The sequence below is a fragment of the Lissotriton vulgaris genome, unplaced genomic scaffold (assembly GCF_964263255.1).
Source record: "Lissotriton vulgaris unplaced genomic scaffold, aLisVul1.2 SCAFFOLD_1043, whole genome shotgun sequence".
Lineage (NCBI taxonomy): Eukaryota > Metazoa > Chordata > Amphibia > Caudata > Salamandridae > Lissotriton > Lissotriton vulgaris.
The window spans coordinates 376,327-396,820 of NW_028252006.1; the positions used below are offsets into that span (position 1 = coordinate 376,327).

Sequence of the window (20,494 nt, forward strand, 5' to 3'; positions counted from 1 at the left end):
CCATCCCAGTTTCAGAACCTGACTGTATGCAAATTAGTCTGTTCCTGTCCCAGTGCATGATGGGAACAGGGCAAACCAAACTACAAAAGCCAATTCTTACACTGGGAAGGAAACAAGCTACCGGGGACCGGTTTCTGGCATTTCAGCCTCTTCGGCCCGGCTTGCTTGAATCCTGATGGTGCAATGAGCAAGGGACTCACATCTGAGTATACCCTTCCACGCTTAGGGTGGACAAAAATATTTACAACAAGGGGTGGTGAGGGACAGAGTCTCTGAATTAAACAGAATACTCTCACCCAGTCAAGAGATCAGGGCTAGATCCAACACCGTTTTTTAGCTCACTGCACCATCCCAGTTTCAGAACCTGACTGTATGCAAATTAGTCTGTTCCTGTCCCAGTGCATGATGGGAACAGGGCAAACCAAACTACAAAAGCCAATTCTTACACTGGGAAGGAAACAAGCTACCGGGGACCGGTTTCTGGCATTTCAGCCTCTTCGGCCCGGCTTGCTTGAATCCTGATGGTGCAATGAGCAAGGGACTCACATCTGAGTATACCCTTCCACGCTTAGGGTGGACAAAAATATTTACAACAAGGGGTGGTGAGGGACAGAGTCTCTGAATTAAACAGAATACTCTCACCCAGTCAAGAGATCAGGGCTAGATCCAACACCGTTTTTTAGCTCACTGCACCATCCCAGTTTCAGAACCTGACTGTATGCAAATTAGTCTGTTCCTGTCCCAGTGCATGATGGGAACAGGGCAAACCAAACTACAAAAGCCAATTCTTACACTGGGAAGGAAACAAGCTACCGGGGGCCGGTTTCTGGCATTTCAGCCTCTTCGGCCCGGCTTGCTTGAATCCTGATCCCAAAACCGATGTTCAGCCATCGAAGAGGAATGAACTTAAAAAACTACCTGGTCCATACCCGACCAAAACCAGTGGAGAACACCAACAGACTTCAACCACTACCAAACGTCATTACCCATGTAATAATTGTAGTGTTTGCCACCTAACTTCAGTGACCAAGTCAGTCACGTTTAACAATAATACTACATGGCAACTCAAACATTTTTCTAACTGCAATACAAGTGGGGTGGTGTATCTGATCACCTGTACCTGCAATTTACATTATGTAGGCACGACCTCAAGAAAAGTCAGCACTCGAATTGTGGAGCACAGGAGCAATATACGCTGCAAGAAATCCACCACACGCATGACTAACCACTTTATCGAAAAAAAACACACACCAAACGACTTGAGATGGGTGGTTTTAGAATGTGTAAAGAACAAAGACAACCTTGAAAAAACCCTCCATGAACATGAACAACGTTGGGTTTTCAGATTGCAGACCGATATAAATGGGCTGAACGATGATATACCGTGGGGTGCCTTCAACCGCTGATACCCTAACACGATATATACTAGAACTGAAATATGCCTTAAGCAGATACAAATAAAACCTGCCAGGTTTTTTGGAATAACCTGATACAAAAATCATAACTGAAATAATCCTGTACTTTCAGCTATTTGTTCAGAATTATTTTTTTGGTATCTATGCCTTGAATTATGTAACCCTGAGAGCGTTTCTTTAGGAAGATTTTGAATTTTGCCCCAACATCTGTATGAGGAAGCCGCCTATGAGTGTAAAAACGAGGTCCACCACAATGCCTTTTCTATCGACATTATTATACTTGTTTCTGTTTACTTGCAAGAGGTGAATCGAATGAAACAGAAGACCTTTTTGCTAGGCTCGTTTGCATCCACCTAAGATGGCCGCCGGAGCGATACAGTCTAGTTCCAACTCGGAAACCGGAGTAAACAAAAACCGAGCCCGCGGATCGCATTTTAAGATGCAGTCCGAGGGGAAGCAGCTAGGTAGTACTGCGCGGCATTGCTGAATAGGAAGTAAGTGTAACCATCTCGTTTCCTATGACAGAGAAAAGAAGAACGAGTCTCTGACATAACTACGGCCAAAAAACTCTCGGTTACTTTGATAATTAACCACGTTTTTTACAATCCTGTAATTTTCAGCATTGTTTCCACCGAGGCGATACCGCCCCCCTCAGAGACCATGATGTGCTATTAAGCACCTACAAATGTAAATATCTGGCATTTTCTCTGGTTATGTGTCTAATGTGTGTTCACTGTCTTTGTCTTGCTAAGTCACTTCTGGATGTTTGTATAAGATATTTCACGTTACTTTCACCTCATGTGTAATTTATCTAGCAGACACCGGATTTGAAAGTGTGCACGCACCAATATGGTGAAAACAACACCATATAGAGTGTGCATATATATGTACGTATATTAGAAACGTGCATCTTGATGGACGCAAACGCCCCCATGTCTGCTGAGATAGGGGCGAGGTGTTTTTTAACTTAGCTTTATTTATTTCTTTTGCAGGTTCATCAGTGAGCAATACATTTGCCCTAAAGGTCATGCGTATGTATTCTGAACCACGCATGTACCTAAGAGGAACAGCGTCATTCACTGTAAATACTTTTTCACAAATAAATTCCTTAACCCCAATTTTAGGTTTCTAGGAGTGGCACAATACAGGGCTGGTCCCTGTATGGTCCTGACGAAACGCTAGGGGTAGCGTGAAACATGTTGACCATATACTGAACCTACCTACATTATTGGTCGGTGCACAGTATAACCCCATTTTTAACATACCAGTCTAGGAGCAGAATAAAACATTGAGGCCCACTAGCACGGTATTTTTAAATCACACACTCACCCACTCCACCTTTTTCTACACCACACATAGTCATTCACTACTTCAGTGCTCCTACGTAGTTCGCAAGTCGCAGCACGCCCCTTTTCGTAGAGAACTGGGATGGCCCCAATGATGAAGCATGTCACAGTGAGGAAACTCCGGTGAGTGAGGGGACTAAAAGAAATACATTTTTTCTTTCTTTTTTGGCTACACTGAGACTTTTTTTGGTCGTTAGCCACCACACGAGACAGGTCTCCGAACCCAGATACTGGGCTCTTTTTTGACCCACCGGAGTCCTCAGAAGCAGGCGCCAAGAGCTGTGGCCCGACGTACAAAAGCCCGAGACCGTTGGCACACAGTAAATCCACAGGGTTCAGCTAGACCTCGGGCAACCAAACAGAACTCGAGACAGGAACGGGCCAATGACTGAAAGCGAAACCGAAAGCTAACTCCAGGCAGCAGGCTGTGCCCAGCGGGCCGTTGTTGTTCAACTACTGCCTGGGCATCCTTGCGACTCGAACCCCAGGCTTCGCCTTGGGGTGGGCCTCAAAAGTTCAGGATGTCTTAGTAGCGGTTCCCGATGTCCGATTCAATTTTTGAAAACGACTATTCCATAAACTGGACTTCATCTCCAACAACCCGTCTTCGTAATCAGGATATTGTTCAGGATTTATGCGGAGGGCGGCGAGGGTCTCGGGAGCCTTGTGCTCACGCGGCCATCTCGGATGCGCGCGAAGCTCCTTCTCCTGAGTAGAAAAATGTATTTAAAAAGTAATCTAAAAAATAATCATACAGTAAATGCAAAGTAACTAAAAAGTAATTTCAACTCTATCTGAATCATTGGCCTACCTGTATCCAAATCAATACATACAACTGCATTCAGCTGTATTTTTCCTGCTAAGTATTATTTCACTCACTTGCACCAGGCCTGGCTTGGTTCCAGAGATAAAATACAATTAAATATTATTTTTATACAAGAAAATTGGTTTGAGTTGAGTCTAGTGACATCATTTCTTGTAGTACAAATGTGTGTGTTTAATAAATGCTCAACCCTACCCTCTGATAAAGCCTTCCTGCTCGTCCACACTTTCAGAAATCTAGAGGAAGGTATTATATACTGTTACCTCTGCCTATCTTTGGGGAACCAGTGGACACTGTGCACACTATGCCTTTCTTTGGTATAGTATATACAGAGCTGGCTTCCTACAGCCATGCACAGAAAAACATACCAGTCATGGGCCACCCTCTTCCCAGTCTGCCATGTTGCTCTTCCCCAAAACAGAAACAGGGAAGGGGAAGAGTAACTCCTTGTAGGAAAGAGCAGCACACCGAAGGAGGATGAACAAAAGAAACCTTTAGGCAGAGAATTCCCTGCAAAACAAACATAGCACTAAACATGCATTGGTGAGTGTTCAACAGGGAAAAGTATTAGAACGGTGCTTTACATTTCTAACAGAGACTTACAGACGCAGATGCCTCACCCTTTGAATATTGCCTAGGTGTCAGACTAGGTCCGAAAACTTTTCAGCAGTACCTCTGGTGTTAGTTGGTGGCACTGTGTAGATCCTCACTGACATCGTTTTGTGCTGGAAATGACATGTGAAGCCTATATAGGGGCCCATCCTGCACACTGATATTTATTCCTTTCTTTCTGTGCCACTAAACATGGATCGGGAGCAAGCTCTTGTCTCTTTGAGACCCTCTCCTCTTCAAAATGTTCAATGTGCAAGGGACATGTCACCTCCCAGACCCAGTTCAAACAAATGTCTGTGACACATTCTCAGCAGATCTGCCTGTGGTGCCTGGGGTCTAATCACCACTCTGAGGCCTGCAGGGACTACTATGTGTTACTGCAAAACAATTGTGGATTGTGGTCATAGACCCTGTGCCAGGAGGCCCTGCTTCGTTTGAAATGGATGAACCTCCAAGGAATTTTCCTGGTAGTGAGCCACCTGGTAAGATCATTAATGCCATGGCAGACGAGCCAATCCATCAGTGAGTAGTGATTCATAAGTGGCAGTAAACCTGGAGGTGCCAGAAGGTCTCTACCGCAAATGAGGAGAACCTTGGCTCAATCTGTTCACCACTGCCAAGATCACATAATGTCAGCACTACTGCATGTTGGAGGTTCCAAGATATCTTTTGCTTGGAAACGTGTTCCGCCTTGAGTTACACTTGGGACTCCTATATGCCATTTCACCAATACCACTCCAACCTCGAGTTCCCAAGAAGATCAGGACCAACCAGGCCCAAGCAATTCTAGTGGCTCCAGGTTGAGCACCAAGGGTATGGTATCCAGAATTCCTGGGCATGGGGCATCTGTCCTCCACACAGGCTGCATCTCCAGGAGGATCTGCTGTTGTGCAGCAACAGGGCAGAGTTCTGTGCCCAGGCCTTCACAATTGCCACCCTCATGCTTAAAGATTGAGCAGCGACAGCTGAACACCTTAGATCTCCCTCCGGAGGTGGTTGATGTCATTTGAGCAGTTAAGCAGCCCTTGGCAGAACGGTCTATACCTGTCATTGGGGAAAAACTAGTGGCTTGGTTAGGTTCACGGCAGGTAGACCCCCCTCCAGGCAAGGTTATCTGTTTTTTTTTTCCTAGCCTGGCAAGGCTATGCTCTGGGAACAGTTAAAGAGAACCTTTTGCTCCTTTGACCTTCTGATGGTTGATGGCTCAGCCCTCATTTTTTAAGCCTCCAGTTGTAATGCGCGTTTTGAAAGGTTTACAATATTTATTTCCTCCCTTGCTCTTTGTCTTCGGACACTCTGTGTCAAGCTGCCATACATTAGCTTCTTCCCAGACCAACTGGTTTTGTGGACAGGGGTTTCCTTTGCACTAAAAGTTGTGATGCGGTTCCACATTGGTCAAAACATCATCTTGCTGACTTTATATGCTCTGTTTCACCTCTCTAAGGAGCAGGAGAGACTCCACCATTTAAACTCCAAGAGAGCTCTTAGCTTTTAAACGGATCGTACCAAAGAACTCCAGGTGGATGATCAGCTCTTTGTTGGGTTCTCTGAAGTGAAATTGGACAAGGCTGTGTAGACGAGAGCCATCTACCACTTGATCATGCTTTACATTAAGATCTGGTATGTTCTGGCCAAAAAGGAGCCTCCAGAAGTATTGCATGGTCATCCTACTAGTGCCAAAGCTACTACTACTACTGCAGTGGCTTGCAGAGTCCCTGTCCTGGACATTTTCCAGACGGCTACATGAGCATCCCTCCATACATTAAAAAAAAGCACTAATGTCTGCACAGTCGGGTTCGCCAAGAGGGTCATTTTGCCTGCTTAGTCCTACAGGACTTTCTGGTTTGCGGCCAGTCACAGACCCACTTCCAAATAGGTATAGCTTTGGTAAATAGTCAAAGGTGAAGTATCTGCAGCAAGAAGTCTCTATCAGAAGAATAAGTTTCTTACCTTTGGTAATGCTCTTTCTGGTAGAGGCTCTGGCTGCAGATTCCTCATCCACCCTGCCATCAGCCGTGTTCTCGGATTGGAATCTATCCATTAATATGATCCAAAGTACATTGGTCACAGGCAAATTTTGTGGATAGCCTCAAAAGCACCTAACGTTAGCATGCTGGATTATTACCTAAAAAGGCTCCATACGTCATTTCCGAAGCAGACCTGCATCAGTGCGGAGCTGCAGTGCTCCACCTATCAATGTGCAGAGGTACTGATAAAGTTTCTGGATCCAGTGGGACGGCTGGGGAATATTAAAATGGTTAGGAACCTGTGGCTAAATAAACTCTCTACCAGAGAGTGTTATCAAAGGCAAGTAACTTGTTCACTATGAACATGTGGATTCTGTCATAGTAGTGTGTATTACATACCTAGGCAAGATGAATGCTTGCACGCTATGTGGATTCTGAGTGTACCTGTAAGCTGGTGGACACCACTAACCTTTAAATCCTGTGTTTTAGAACTGGCCTTTCTATCAGCCAAACATTTAATTGCCTCACAGTGGAAGTAGGGCATAGCTCTCATCTTCAGTTGCTGGTTGGCAGAGGTACTGAAGTGGGCAGATATTGAAAAAGTCACAATGACAAACATGATAGCGCGATGGGGAGATCTGGACAAAGACTATTAGACAAAAAATGATTGTCTGGGAGTGGTATCAATAAAGCAAAAAACCTGGCATTTGCATCAGATCTACTGGGTGCATTTATTGAAAAGGATTAGGATTCCCCCACTCTTTAGGATGATGTTGGAATGGAAAAAGTTGATATCACTGTGCTCTCTTCTTCCTGAGTATAATGACGAACTGTTGTGCGAAGGTATGGTCAGATATTATTGCAACAGAATATTGGTGCTTCAACTTAGATCCTCAATGGTTGTACAATTAAGGTTGTGCTTTTGTCAAGGACTGCCATCAATGTGAGCAGAAGATGAAGGATACAACAGAACAGAAATATGGTAGGCATGAAGAATGTCCTTTTGTGCTGCTAAAATATAATTACGACTGTTCAGGACTATGCCTAAATGACAATAAAAAAGATTTAAAAAAATTACTAAACACTGCTAATGTGTCTGATTTTTCATTATTGCTCTTTGTACCAACTGTGCTGTATACTCGCTCTCTTTCTCATTATTCAGGCGAAATATGCAGATCTTCACAAGCATGGAATATTCCAATATTGCCTTATGGACCAGCCAGGCAATGAATTTGCCATCGATGAGAATTCTGGGCTGGTCTATGTTGTGTCAGTGGCAGGAAAGACAGGAACATTCTCTTTCAAAGCTCAAGCTATAGACCGGGCAAGGAACGGACTCCAAGTACAGACGAACATTAAGGTAAGACGTTGAGCATATTGTGTGATTTACTGTACCAGGGCCTTTTGATTTCTGGACCATACATTAGCTGATGTAACTCATTTTTAGGCACTTTAGTAACTTTTTTATGCATTTGTTGCTTTTGTAACCAAAGAGATATCATGAATATCAGGGGAATGCCACCTTGTTTTTGCCACTGTTACCCTCTGGAATGTATGTATCTTACTACTGTGGATCAATCAGTCCTCTGATGGGTCACATTCCTTTACAAGCATTTTTCCTCTTTCAATAAATCAGGAATGTTGCCGTTAAACCACCTCATAGCAAGAAGGTCAGATGTTTTTTCCAATAAAACCATTGACATAATCTATCCTCTGAGTTCTAGGCCTATTCTGGTACAGCTTGGTATTTTAAGATGTGAAAGCTGAGCTCCTAAATTTAACCCCCTCATTCCCAACTGCATTTCAAACTAAAACACCTGGGGCCTAGTCCACAAACATTGTTGCACACCTTAGTGTATTAACAACATTCTACATGGTCAGTCACACCTTGGAAACTATTGAAAACTGTTCTAGAGTGACACTAGCCAGGTTTACTCTTCAGAATTTTTTTTTGCACATTCCCACTAAATTTACTTCTGCAGATTATCCACCCTACAAACAATCCACATGAGTACATTTATGTGGAGGAGTGAAAGATGAGCCCTCATGGAATCTGCAGCTTAGACGTATTTTCCAGACTACTATTGGAATGTTTATGACTCCCCATCTAATGAAATCTAATATTCAAGTCTTTGCGCAGCAGATATCACAATTTCAAAACATTATGGTGAATCAGTCCCTCGGTTCTAAACATGATGATGCAGTGATTTCCTTGAATAATCTGTGTGTGTCAATATGCTCCTGCCAAGCTTTTATGGTGATTTGAAACTTTTCAAAGAAAGCCAAGAAAATAAGTGTTTTGCATTTACTATTACAAAACCAACAGTTGATAGACAGAATGCAGAACAATGTCAAACATTCATCCCCGTACAGAGATCTGGGCCTAAATCCATCGTTTTTGGATTAAACCCAGATCTGTGACTGGGGGTGAATGTTTTGCCAATGTGCAACATTCCGTCCATCATCTTGTGTGTTTTGCTGTTCGTCCTATGTGGGATGGGTATGCCAATACGTGGGTCCTGTGCTCACTACGCCACTGGAGTCAAGCTATCCTGGCATATGACAGCTGATAGCCAGAAACCGGTCCTAGGATGCTTGATTCCGGTCCAGGGAAGACATGGCTTGGCCGTTCTGGCTGGACTGTTCCCATGAGGCACAGGGTCAAGGCTGATTTGCATATGGCCATGTCTGAACTGGGGTGGTGTGGTGAGCAGAATAACAATGGATTAAACCCAGATCTGCGACTGCGGTGAATGTTTTGCCAATGTGCAACATTCCGTCCATCATCTTGTGTGTTTTGCATGTACTATTAAGCATGTCTAAATGTGACAATTAGTGCGTATTAAACCCAAATACTAAGGAAACCATTCACCAAAAATTAAAACACAGGTTCTTAGTCCCCCGTCCAGTAATGGACATTACCTTAACAGTTCAGTTCTCAAGCATGACAAACAGATGGGCATTAATTATATGTGTAACAACTCCTTTCTAGTTCATAATAACATTTGTTGTTCTTCCTAATGCAGCTGCAACCTTAAGAGATACAAAAAAATGTCAGCATGAGAACATTATATCTCTAGCTCCAGTCTTCCTATGCTATTCAGAGCTGAGCTCTACAAAATGCCCTTAATTATTTGTTGTTGTTGCACTGTAGCAATGTTTTCATGTGATGCAAGCAAGATGTAGTCTGTGTAGGTTTAGCTTTTGCGGCATAGGTGGCAAAATTACGCTCCTTTTGGCACTCAGTGCCAAGCTTCTTAGCACTCAACGTCATTCAGACGCCTGCCCTCTTCTGGAATTTTTTATTCCCTTTCGAATTCTGCCTCCTTATCGCCTAATCTCTTTTTGTAATCTTTGAGACCACTATATTTCCTTCCCATATTTAAGCACTCTAAACATAAGCTAGGCCCTACGCATATTAAAAGAACCAAAAGTAAAAATATAACAATTACCTTTGCCAGAAAATCTCCGATTTCGTTCCCAAAATCCTGATTTGCCCATCTCATGCTGTTTCTGTGAAATCTTTTGAGATATTTAATAGAAGATCTTGTATGTTCCATGTATTGTCAGGGATAAATGTGCACCACTGTATGTTGATTACCTTGCAGACCCTACCCTCCTTTGCTAAAATCAAACCCAAAGACATTAAGTTCTGCAAAATCATACTGCGTGTGGCAATCATCTCTTCGGTAGTGTTAGATAAAGAAGTAGTGGTGTCAATAGCCAGCCTATCTATTAATTCAGCTTTCTAACTTGTTCTGGAGGAACTATCGCTGAGAAAATATCTAAAGTGGGTGTCCCTCAATTGTTTAGGGTGATAAATACGTAGGAATAACAGCACTAGATAACTGGAGCTATCCCATCCAGCTGGTAAGGAGTAAGGCTTCTTTCCACAAAGATGATGCACATTTCAGTAACTCTTTATCTCATTTCAACACACAAATTGCTCTGGCATCTTAGAAGTGTACATCGAGTTACTTTCACCCACCTTTAAGTTTATTTTGCAAGCTATGCACAGCCTGCCTGCCATTTTGTACCATAGATTTAAAGCTGGCTGTGTTAGTAGCAAAGCGTTTTCCATTAAAGTAGGTTGATTATGGAACCTTTTGAGTCTATTTTGTATATGCAAGTGGTGACTAGTATCATTTTCCTACATATCTAAAAATTATTTCCCCCTTCAGATAACATGCATTGTACATCATTGGGCACTGTAACCTTTCTTTGGTTTGTCATCTAGCCCTTTTAGTTAATGGTTCTGTGTGAAAAGTCTCATGTATCTGTGTGTGTGCAAAGAATGATAAATAACACATGACGACTGAAAATAAAGTGGTCTTTGCCAATATGTAACCCCTTCTGCCAGTGAATCTGGCATGTGAGTGCACACCCAACAATCAAACACATTCATAATCGAGTAATACGTTTGGATCAGCTGAACATATGTCTTTTCTCTGAGAAGGCATTTCTTTTTCATCGTTTTCTTTCATATTTTAAAGCATCACTGCTGTGATGCCCGCAGCATTAAATGTTAGTTTCAGGATTTTGTATTTGAAATGTCCACCCAGATCCCTCTCTACACAGTGGGACACCATATTATGAGATCTGTCCTTTGAAAGACTTCTTTTCCAGAGTCTCTGCATCACGCCGGCATGTTTCATATGTCTCCACCGATTTCGAGAATGTGCCACACCCAACATAGTTCAATAACATCCAGTTACAGTCACAAGAGAGGTCCATATAGTAACGCGGAGTCATTGAAAATCATAAGCCAACACATCTTTTCCTAAGAAAGTTTGGTAGTACCACCCTTCCTACTGTGTCCAACCCAAGCCCCTATTTCATTTCTCACTGGGGACGCGGACTAGCCTGACTCAGCCGTGAGGGAAACGGCAGTCAGCATCTACCCGTGGGGGCTCTAGCGAGAGGCAGCAGCGCACCTCCACACTAGCTTTCACTTTCGCCACCATCGCTTGCCACTCCGAGGGGGAGCGGAACCGCCAGGACACCCGCGAGGCCCAGAACTCCCAGCTCCCAGGGGGCCTCGCGAGGCGCAGAGCCAGTGACGCGTTTGCAGGGCGCCAGGGGCCCTCAAAACCGGCCCAGCCCTCCCGCAACGCGGGACAAGCGCAGGCGTGCCCAGGCACTGCCCAGGCCAAGGGCGGGCCCGTAAAAGGCTGGGCTGGGCATCCCCCCTAACATTTACATTGTGAGCCCTGGACATAAGGTACTGTTGACTTCCACCAAGTTTGATATCCCCTGATACTTGTCCATTCTCACTGCATTGACTTGGTGTTCTGTTTTGAGAAGTATATAAGCCAGTGCTGTATGTTAGCAGGGATAATTCTGTGCGTTTACTTTACATTTTAATAGTACAGTGGAGCGTATAAACTAGCACCGTAAAAGCTGTCAAAAGCCTGCAAAATGGGGAAACGGGCCTGTGTGGTCAAGAAACAAGCTGTAGCCTTGCCATAAACAAGCTCTAAACCCACCTCTATATATAGGATGCTAGAGAAAGCTCTAGGAGCCGTGGCCACAGAAATAGAACGGACTGAGAGAAGTCTGTTACTCCAAATCTAGAAATAGCAACGACAGTCCTCAGTCCTACTTCAAATATAGGGGCCCCAGCTTTAGAGCTCTCTAATGATCAAATAGTATTCCTAGAGGTTGTGTCCATAGAGTCACCTGAAGCCGTCATCACAAACCAATCGGGCAGAAACATCAAAGCTAAACCTAAGCCTAAAGCAAAACCGCCTGTTAGACAGAAAAAACTGCACGGCATTACTCCAGAAAAAGGTCTTAAAGATGGTAATATTACAGGGGACCCCACAGGTCACACAAACGATCAGTCTGGGTGGGTCTCATCACTGGTGACTAATCTGCATATACAAATGAGAGCTATTGTTAAGGAGGAGCTTAGACCTCTAATAGAAAGGATAGACGGGCTGTCTGTAAATTTTAATTAATGGATAAAATCCAGAGAGTTAATCAAGGACACTGCTAGTTCAGATAGCAGGATACGTCAGCAGGTCACCACGGATAAACATTTGGCAAACTCTTGTCCGGTTTCTAATGAAACAGTCTCTTCCTTAAATGCGGATAGTGTACAACTGGCTAGGAAGCAGAATGAAACTAGGCCTCCCCGGCGCAAACGAATGTAGTAAATAATAGTTCACCTCTGCCCAAAAGAAAAGGGGATGTACAGAAAAATCCTAGACAGGAGGTGCAAGAAACTCGATTAGTTTTAGAACGTAATAATCAGACCTATGTCCCACCAACCATAAAGTTACCACCTGCTTCAACTCCTTATGTAGTGGTTCTTGCAGGTGTACCGGATTTAAGAAAGGGTCTAACTGAATCCCATCAAGAATTGAAGAATTAATGTGTTCACTGGTTAGTGAACAATAGTAATTTTGGATATGAGAATTCTGAAGAGATCCTAACAGCAAGAAGGGTGGGTTGGATAGGCGGACGACATAAGGATATACAAGGAGAATGCATAGTAATTAATTTTAGAAACCCACAGATAACTCAAAGAGTTTTAGCTACAGAGTACGGGAGGAACAAGGGCAGCATCTTATTATTTCCCTTAGGCTATTTCTACCGACCGAACAAGCCCCAACAGTATCGCCACCATCAGTATTTAATAATTTTGTACCATTAAACCTAGGCCCCCAATGGCATAACCAACCTATTTGTAATATTCCCACTGAAAATAGATTTAGTCCCCTAGAAGGTGTTGATTGACTAAAAGGAGTCCCACTACCTAATAAAGAGGAAAAATGTCCTGTATCTATGGAGATGGAGAATAAGGGTAAAGGGCTAAATCCTTGAAAAAAGAAGGGTCTAGTTGGAGGGAGCTTTAGCGGCTCCAGAAGTAGTACCCATCCTGAAGGTGATCGAGCCCAGTTAGAAAACTCTGAACATCCCATAACTATAGGGCTAAATGTGTGGGAAGACACTGGACCAACAAAAGCTCCAATGAAGCTGCCTCCCCTAGTGTCCTCTAAAAATAACTCACAAAATTGCCAGGTAACACGGGTCCTGTCTTGGAACATAGCGGGTATGAATAACAAATTGGATGACCCTGATTGGGTATCCTTTATTTGCCAATTCGAGGTCTGCATGTTCCAGGAAACTTGGGCAAGAGGGGAGGTAACTAATTCTGGTTATGCCTCTTTTAGTATTCCTGCAATATCAGAGGGTGTAGGGAGACCTTCTGGGGGCATTAACACATGGATAGGTGTACACCTTGGTTGTACGGCCGTGCAAATTGACACAGGTTCTATAGATATCCTATGTGTCCAATTGCAGTTCCCCTCCAAGCCTCCTGTTGTTTTAATAAATCTATATATTCGAGGCCTACTCCTAGGGGCAAAGAGTCTAATACAGTGGAGGACTCATCCACATTCTTATATTCTATTGCTGTAAATCAAATGGTTATCGTTGGCGGGGACTTCAAATGCCAGTTTGAGGGAAAACATCCTTTACAACGAAACTTTTTCCACGCAGTACCTTTTCTGCCAAGATGGCGCAGTACGATCTCACCAGGAAGATCGCACACTTCCTGGACCGGCACCTTGTTTTCCCGCTACTGGAGTTTCTCTCCGTTAAAGAGATTTACGATGAAATGGAATTACTTCAAGGGAAGTTGGAACTCCTTAGTGATACTAATATGGTTGACTTTGCTATGGATGTCTACAAACACCTTTACCCAGACAAAGAAATTCTGCATGCTTTACGAGAAAAGAGATCCACAGTTGTTGCACAACTGAAGCAACTTCAGTCTGAAACGGAGCCTATAGTGAAGATGTTTGAAGATCCAGAAACAACCAGACAAATGCAGTCTACCAGGGATGGAAGGATGCTCTTTGAATACCTTGCTGATAAGCATGGTTTTAGGCAAGAATACCTCGACACTCTGTACAGATATGCCAAGTTCCAGTATGAATGTGGCAACTATTCAGGGGCTGCCGAATACCTCTACTTTTTTAGAGCACTGGTTCCTGCGACAGATCGAAATGCTTTGAGTTCTTTGTGGGGAAAGCTAGCATCAGAAATTCTGATGTAGAATTCGGATGCAGCCATGGAGGATCTCACGAGATTAAGAGAGACCATAGATAATATTTCTGTTAGTTCTCCTCTACAATCTCTCCAGCAGAGGACATGGCTCATTCACTGGTCATTGTTTGTCTTCTTTAACCATCCCAAAGGCAGAGACAACATCATCGATCTCTTCTTGTACCAGCCACACTATCTTAATGCGATTCAGACCATGTGCCCCCATATTCTCCATTATTTAACAACAGCTGTCATCACCAACAAAAATGGCAGAAAACGAAGGCAAGTCCTTAAAGATCTGGTTAAAGTCATTCAACGGGAATCTTATACATACAAGGACCCCATTACAGAGTTTGTGGAATGCCTGTATGTTAACTTTGATTTTGATGGTGCTCAGAAAAAACTAAGGGAATGTGAATCGGTGCTTGTGAATTACTTTTTCTTGGTGGCCTTCCTAGAAGACTTCATTGAAAATGCACGTCTCTTTATTTTTGAAACCTTTTGTCGCATTCATCAGTGTATCAGCATTAGTATGCTGGCAGATAAGCTGAATATGACTCCAGACGATGCTGAAAGGTGGATTGTCAATCTAATCCAAAATGCAAGACTGGACGCAAAATTAGACTCCAAACTGAGCCATGTGGTGATGGGGAACAATGCAATATCTCCTTACCAGCAAGTGATTGAGAAAACCAAAAACCTGTCTTTCTGCAGTCAGAAGCTGGCTATGAACATTGAGAAGAAAGTAAGCCAAAATATTCGAGCCGAGGCACCACACTGGGCTGCTGAGTCTTCTGGATTCTACTAAGATATTTAAGAAAATCTCACCTGATCATTCACATCATGAACTCTTTTATTGACAAAAAATGCAAAAGAATGTGATTGAAAGTACATAGTTTGAATAAATATGGTAGTAAATAGTACCTTTACAACGCAGGAATTACAACGCAAGTCGTTACAACGACTTGCGCTGGAGGGCGCTGTAGGATAGGGAATAGTTTAATTTACTATCCAAAACCTTCCCTACTATCCACGGGGACTGGAGTTGGTATAGTAAATTAAACTATTCACTATCCAGCGCCCCCCAACGCAAGTCGTTGTAACGACTTGCGTTGTAAAACCTGCGTGGTAAAGGCATGCGTGGAAAAAGCATGCGTTGTAACGATATACATCCCCGTATGAGCCACTTGAGGGTCTGTTTTTTTAAAACATATTCGACGAGGATCATCTTCTGGAAATTCCAGAGTCTAGATACCCAAAAGTCAAAAAATGGTCTACCCTGGTGATACTGATGAATTGCCTTCTCTTAAAACATTCATTAAGAGCGTGTAATGGGAGATCACTCTCCGATACATCAAATGGTTACACGTTCTATAGTAGGGATTGTGGGTTTTTACTAGATTATATTTTAATTGATTCAAACTCCTGGGATAGGATGATTGATTTTAAAATTATTACACGACTAGATAGTGAACACCATGCCCTAACAATAGAACTAAAAGCACTACATTTTGAGAATGTGCACCCAGATAACCCCATTGATCCTAGGTTGATTGTCTCAAATTGTAGGAGGAGAGTGAGGTGGACTGATTTCCTTCAATCGCAGGATAAGATGAGCGTGACGCTCTAATCCCTGTGCTTGAAGAGGTGTATGTTCTACACACGCAAAGTAGGGATGACCTAGATTTGGAAATGGTTGAGATGAACTTTTCAAAATTAAGGGAAGTCTCATTGAATTTCTTCTACCCCATCAAGACCATCAGACCCGCCAGGTCGCATCCCACCCTTGGTATAATAGCCCATGCCGTAAGGCAAAAAGGGTGCTTGTAGTATCGATTAAAGCTAACAATCGCCCACATATAAAAACTGCAAGAAAGGTTTATAAAGTGGTTGTCCAAGAAGCTAAACAAAGGTGGGAAAGGGAAAACTGGGATACACTGAAAATTGCCCTCGGGGATAGAGACATGAGGGCGTTTTGTGGTATTGCAAATTTAGGTTCTTCTACCCCCAAAACAGCGGTTGAACCGAACCTGGATGAAGAGGTTTGGCGGGAGCACTTTGAATCCCTTTATGCTGAGGAAAAGAAGCCTGAGGAAGACCCAATTGTTTGCTGTTACTCGGAAGTGGATTGCTCTGCAAGCAACGGGGAATTAAACTCTCACTCTGATAGAGGTTTAAGTACATGCATAAGCCTAAAGGAAATAGAGGGCGCATTGGTAAAAATAGCACCAGGTAAAGCTCCTGGCTTGTATAAGATCTCTGGGGACCTCTACAGGAGTGAACCAGCCATTTGGACCCCGTACTTTTGGGTTCTTTTTAATGCCATACGGCATTGTATGAAGGTTCCTTCTACCTGGCTTGGTGCGGAGATGATTCCGATTTTTAAAAAAGGTTCCCCACTCTTACCAACTAATTACAGACCTATTAGTTTAATATATATTTCCCAAAAATTATTATGGCCGTGTTTTGCTTGCCAGGCTAGAATCCTGGATGGAAGAAAAAGGGGTACTGTCCTCCCTTCAAGCAGTGTTCAGGGAAAAGCTGTCGACCCTGGACCAAGCACTAAGACTGCAGTTGTTGTACTGGAAGATCGTCTCACTTAAGGTCGGCATTCCATCTGGTGCTACGGGAAAAAGTAGTCAGTCCTTGGAGAGGTGGGGGTCCCAGTGTATTTAATCCAACTTCTTAAGCGACTCCATGAAGACAATTATGCACAAATAAGATATGGTAGGGATGGAAAACGTACTGCTCCCATACCTATTAAACATGGCGTACGCCAGGGTTGCGTGCTTGCGCCTACGTTATTTAGCCTTTATATAAACGGGTTGATTGATGCCTTGTTAACAGAAAAAGACCTAGATGCCCTTTAAGTTAGCCTCCCGTAGAGTTTCAGCAATGATGTTTGCCGATGACACTCTTTTGGTATCTAAATCACCCATGGGGATCCAAAGGTTTTAGATAAATTTGAGTTATTCTGTAAGGGAAGAGGTTTAGAAATAAATCTACAGAAAACCAAATTTATGGCGTTTAATAGTCCAAAAAGTACACCCCCAAACCCTTCATTAAATGGTAAACCCCTGGAAAGAGTCTCATCTTTTATTTACTTAGGCCTTACCATTACTGAAAACATGGACTGGGGGGCTCATATTACTAAGTCGACACTAAAATTAGCGCGATCGACAGGTGGCATCATGAAGGTGTTTAGAAGGTCTAGCAAGAGAGCCGTCAGCCCGGCATTACAAATCTACAAGGCCCAGGCTCGAGGTGGCACATTATATTGTGCCAAGTTATGGGGCCACTACAAACTTGAAACCCTATCAAAGGTGGAAAACCAATATCTCAGACAGCTGTTTAGACTACCACTGGGCACCCCATTAATTCCGCTGCGATTGGATACGGGATTAATGGCGATTGCAGAAGTGTCGAGCCTTAAACCTTTAATGTAATGGCGTCGCCAATGGACCACTCCTGAACTTCTATCATATAGGGAAGAATTATCTGAAGTCATGTGGGTACAGGGTGCTTTCAAACTTTCCTGGTTTACCCATTTCAAACATTTACTAACTATTATGGGCTTGGGCGATTGCTGGGCCAAACCTGACCGTACCTGTTTTCAAATCTCAAGGAAACAAATAAAGGTCCATTATGAAGAGTATAGAATGGCCCAACTTCATTCTTCTTCCAAAACTGGCAAGCTATCTCTAGCTTTTTTAGAAATAAAAGACAATTTTCGCTTTTAGGTAGTACTAGATCTTATCAAACCGGTGGAGGCAAGAAAACTTTTTTTACAATTCAGGTTTGGGGTTCTTTCGCTCCGCTGTTTTACAGCGAAGTGGAGAAACCAGCAAATGGTACATTGCCCTGTATGTGATTTCCCAGAAGAATCAGTGTTACATGTTTTTTTCAGTTGTCCTGGTTACCATAAAGCAAGGAAAGGCTGGTTGGTCCAGATTTGTAGGAATATTGGCAGTAGGCACTGCCTTGAGGTGTTTCGGATACTGAAGTCTGACCTCCGCATCCCGATTGTCTTCTCAGTTGCTGGATTTCTGTTTTCCAAGGGTTTTATTGAAAGAACCCAAGGAGGTGCAGGATTTGTTATAGGGATTTAATGTTATTTCTATTAACTTAGTATATTTGCTGCCCATGATTAAGTCCACTGTTTCTGATTTATGGACCTGTCTCTTTTTATGAATTTTATTTTTTTAGCTAAATTATTTATTTATTTATTGCACTACTGACCGAAATAAAGTTTTTGAAACTGAACCATTTCTCACTTAGGGCTAGATGTATCAAGCGGTTTGTGATTCACCAAGGCCGGAATTCACAGAATTCCGGCGTTTGCGAATCGCAACAGAGAGGTTGTGTGCCTGCTGTTGAGAACTGAATGTCTTGAGTTCATAAACTATTTGGGAATCAAACACAAGGACTATCAACCAGGGCTGTATTTTCGTGATGAACAGGATCACTATAGCAGCAGTGTTTAACAAAAAAACAAGCACAATACCCCCACAGTGGAAAACACACATTTGTTTTCATTAACCCATCTATCCACCTTAGCTCACGGGATTTAAAAGAATCACTATTTTAGATTTATAGGCAGAATTAATATTGATCTATTCTAACAAAAACAGGTTTCGAAGAATAAAGCAGAAGGCAGGAAAATGCATCACAGGGAACTGACACAGTACAATACAGTCTGCACTTTTGCTGTTTCAAAACAGATACCTGTTCATTAAAGTCTTATGGGAGACTAGACAACTAATTTTTGCTACTTAGCTTGTTATAAATGAGCAGCAACAAATTCCTACCATTTGACGTTTTTAACATCACAAAGGCAGATTATCTTAACAGGCTGAACAAACCTGTCCATTAAGCGTTACAGTTTCACAGTGCACGTTTGGGATTTGGACATTTCACATAGCATTCCCTCGTCCTATCACATAAACCGAAAAATAATGCAGTTTGTCCAGTTCACAGGTGCCATTTTCTGGAACTGTGGCATTCTATAGCAAGCTTTCATCACAGACATTCCTAAAATGCCATATTCCAGTAGCACTTCTGTTCTCACACATCCGATATTTTGCACGAAGATGGCTCATTACATCGCGATGTATTACATCACGTGCTTTTACAACACTGCGTTGTTAGTAAGCGATGCATTTACATCGCAAGTGATTACAACGACTTGCTCTAGGGGGGCGCACTGGATTTAGGAATAGTAATAATTACTATTCCTACTCCAGTTTGCGCAACAGTAGGGAAGGTGTTGGAATTAATTTCCAATACCTCAACACCCCCTAGTGCAAGTCGTTGTAATGACTTGCGATGTAAATGTATCACATACTAACAACGCGGTCGTTGTAACGACCGTGTTGTAATGGTAGCACGATGTAATGACAGCGCTGTAACCGCTGTTTCCTATTTTGCACACCTGGCCTTGACACTCATTCACTTTTGTCCTTTACCTCTGCCAGTCAGGGCAAGTTCTTGGGCTCGTTCTAAAATTTGGCAAACAATACAAATGCTTCATTTCCAACGTATTATTTTCAACACACTGTATCTTCAGACCTTTTTTGTGAGCTAATGCCATTCTTTCAACCACAGACAAATAAGCATACTAATGTTTTTTGACCTTGTGTGCACTTGTGTTCACTTGGGGGACTTGCTGTGCCTTGTCTATCCTACCTTTACTGTTAGAATTGCCAATGACTGAAGGTGGGAAACCTACCACTAATGCATCTGGAGGTAAACAACCCTCCTAAAATATTCCCACACTCACACTTCCAAGGAAGAAACCTGGCACAATGTATCTATTTTCCTTGCCTGTTCTCAGTTACAAATGCCTTTAACCTGTAATCAACTTCTACACCCTATGCCTTTAGCAGACTTCCTCACACACCTGTAGGGTAACCACCCCTCCTCTAATGGAAAACACATACACTTTCCTTTCACCAGTCTGCCCTTTACATTAACTGCTTAGTTTATGGCAAAAGGGAAGAACATCCTGGCTTGTCATTCTCCACTCAAAGACGACCTGACTGCAGTCTATCAGTTTATTCCTCGGGTAACCTTCAATTTAGTCCTCTGCCCTCCACCTCTTGCCACGCTGAAAGAACTACTAGGGTTACAGACTTACCACTTTACTAATGAAGCCAAGTTGAGGTTTTGAGCAGGGATCAGACTTTTAGGGGAATATCTCTCAGTTTAGTGTGCCTTCTACATATTCCAGGATCACTATGACCTGGCTGCTGCGGGTTCTCAAGTCCGACGTTAAGT

The 20,494-nt window shown here is 42.9% G+C and overlaps 1 protein-coding gene and 1 pseudogene across 1 annotated transcript in view; both read left to right on the forward strand.

The window, feature by feature from the left end:
- LOC147662694 (uncharacterized) overlaps positions 1-20,494 on the forward strand; it is a gene marked incomplete at its 3' end in the record, with an annotated part of 662,849 nt that overhangs the window by 253,271 nt on the left and 389,084 nt on the right. The window contains exon 9 of the mRNA XM_086950972.1: positions 7,326-7,523. Within this exon, the coding sequence (XP_086807098.1) occupies positions 7,326-7,523 (198 nt within the window). The remainder of the gene's footprint in view (positions 1-7,325; positions 7,524-20,494) is intronic.
- On the forward strand, positions 13,679-15,128 carry LOC147662695 (eukaryotic translation initiation factor 3 subunit E pseudogene; annotated as a pseudogene).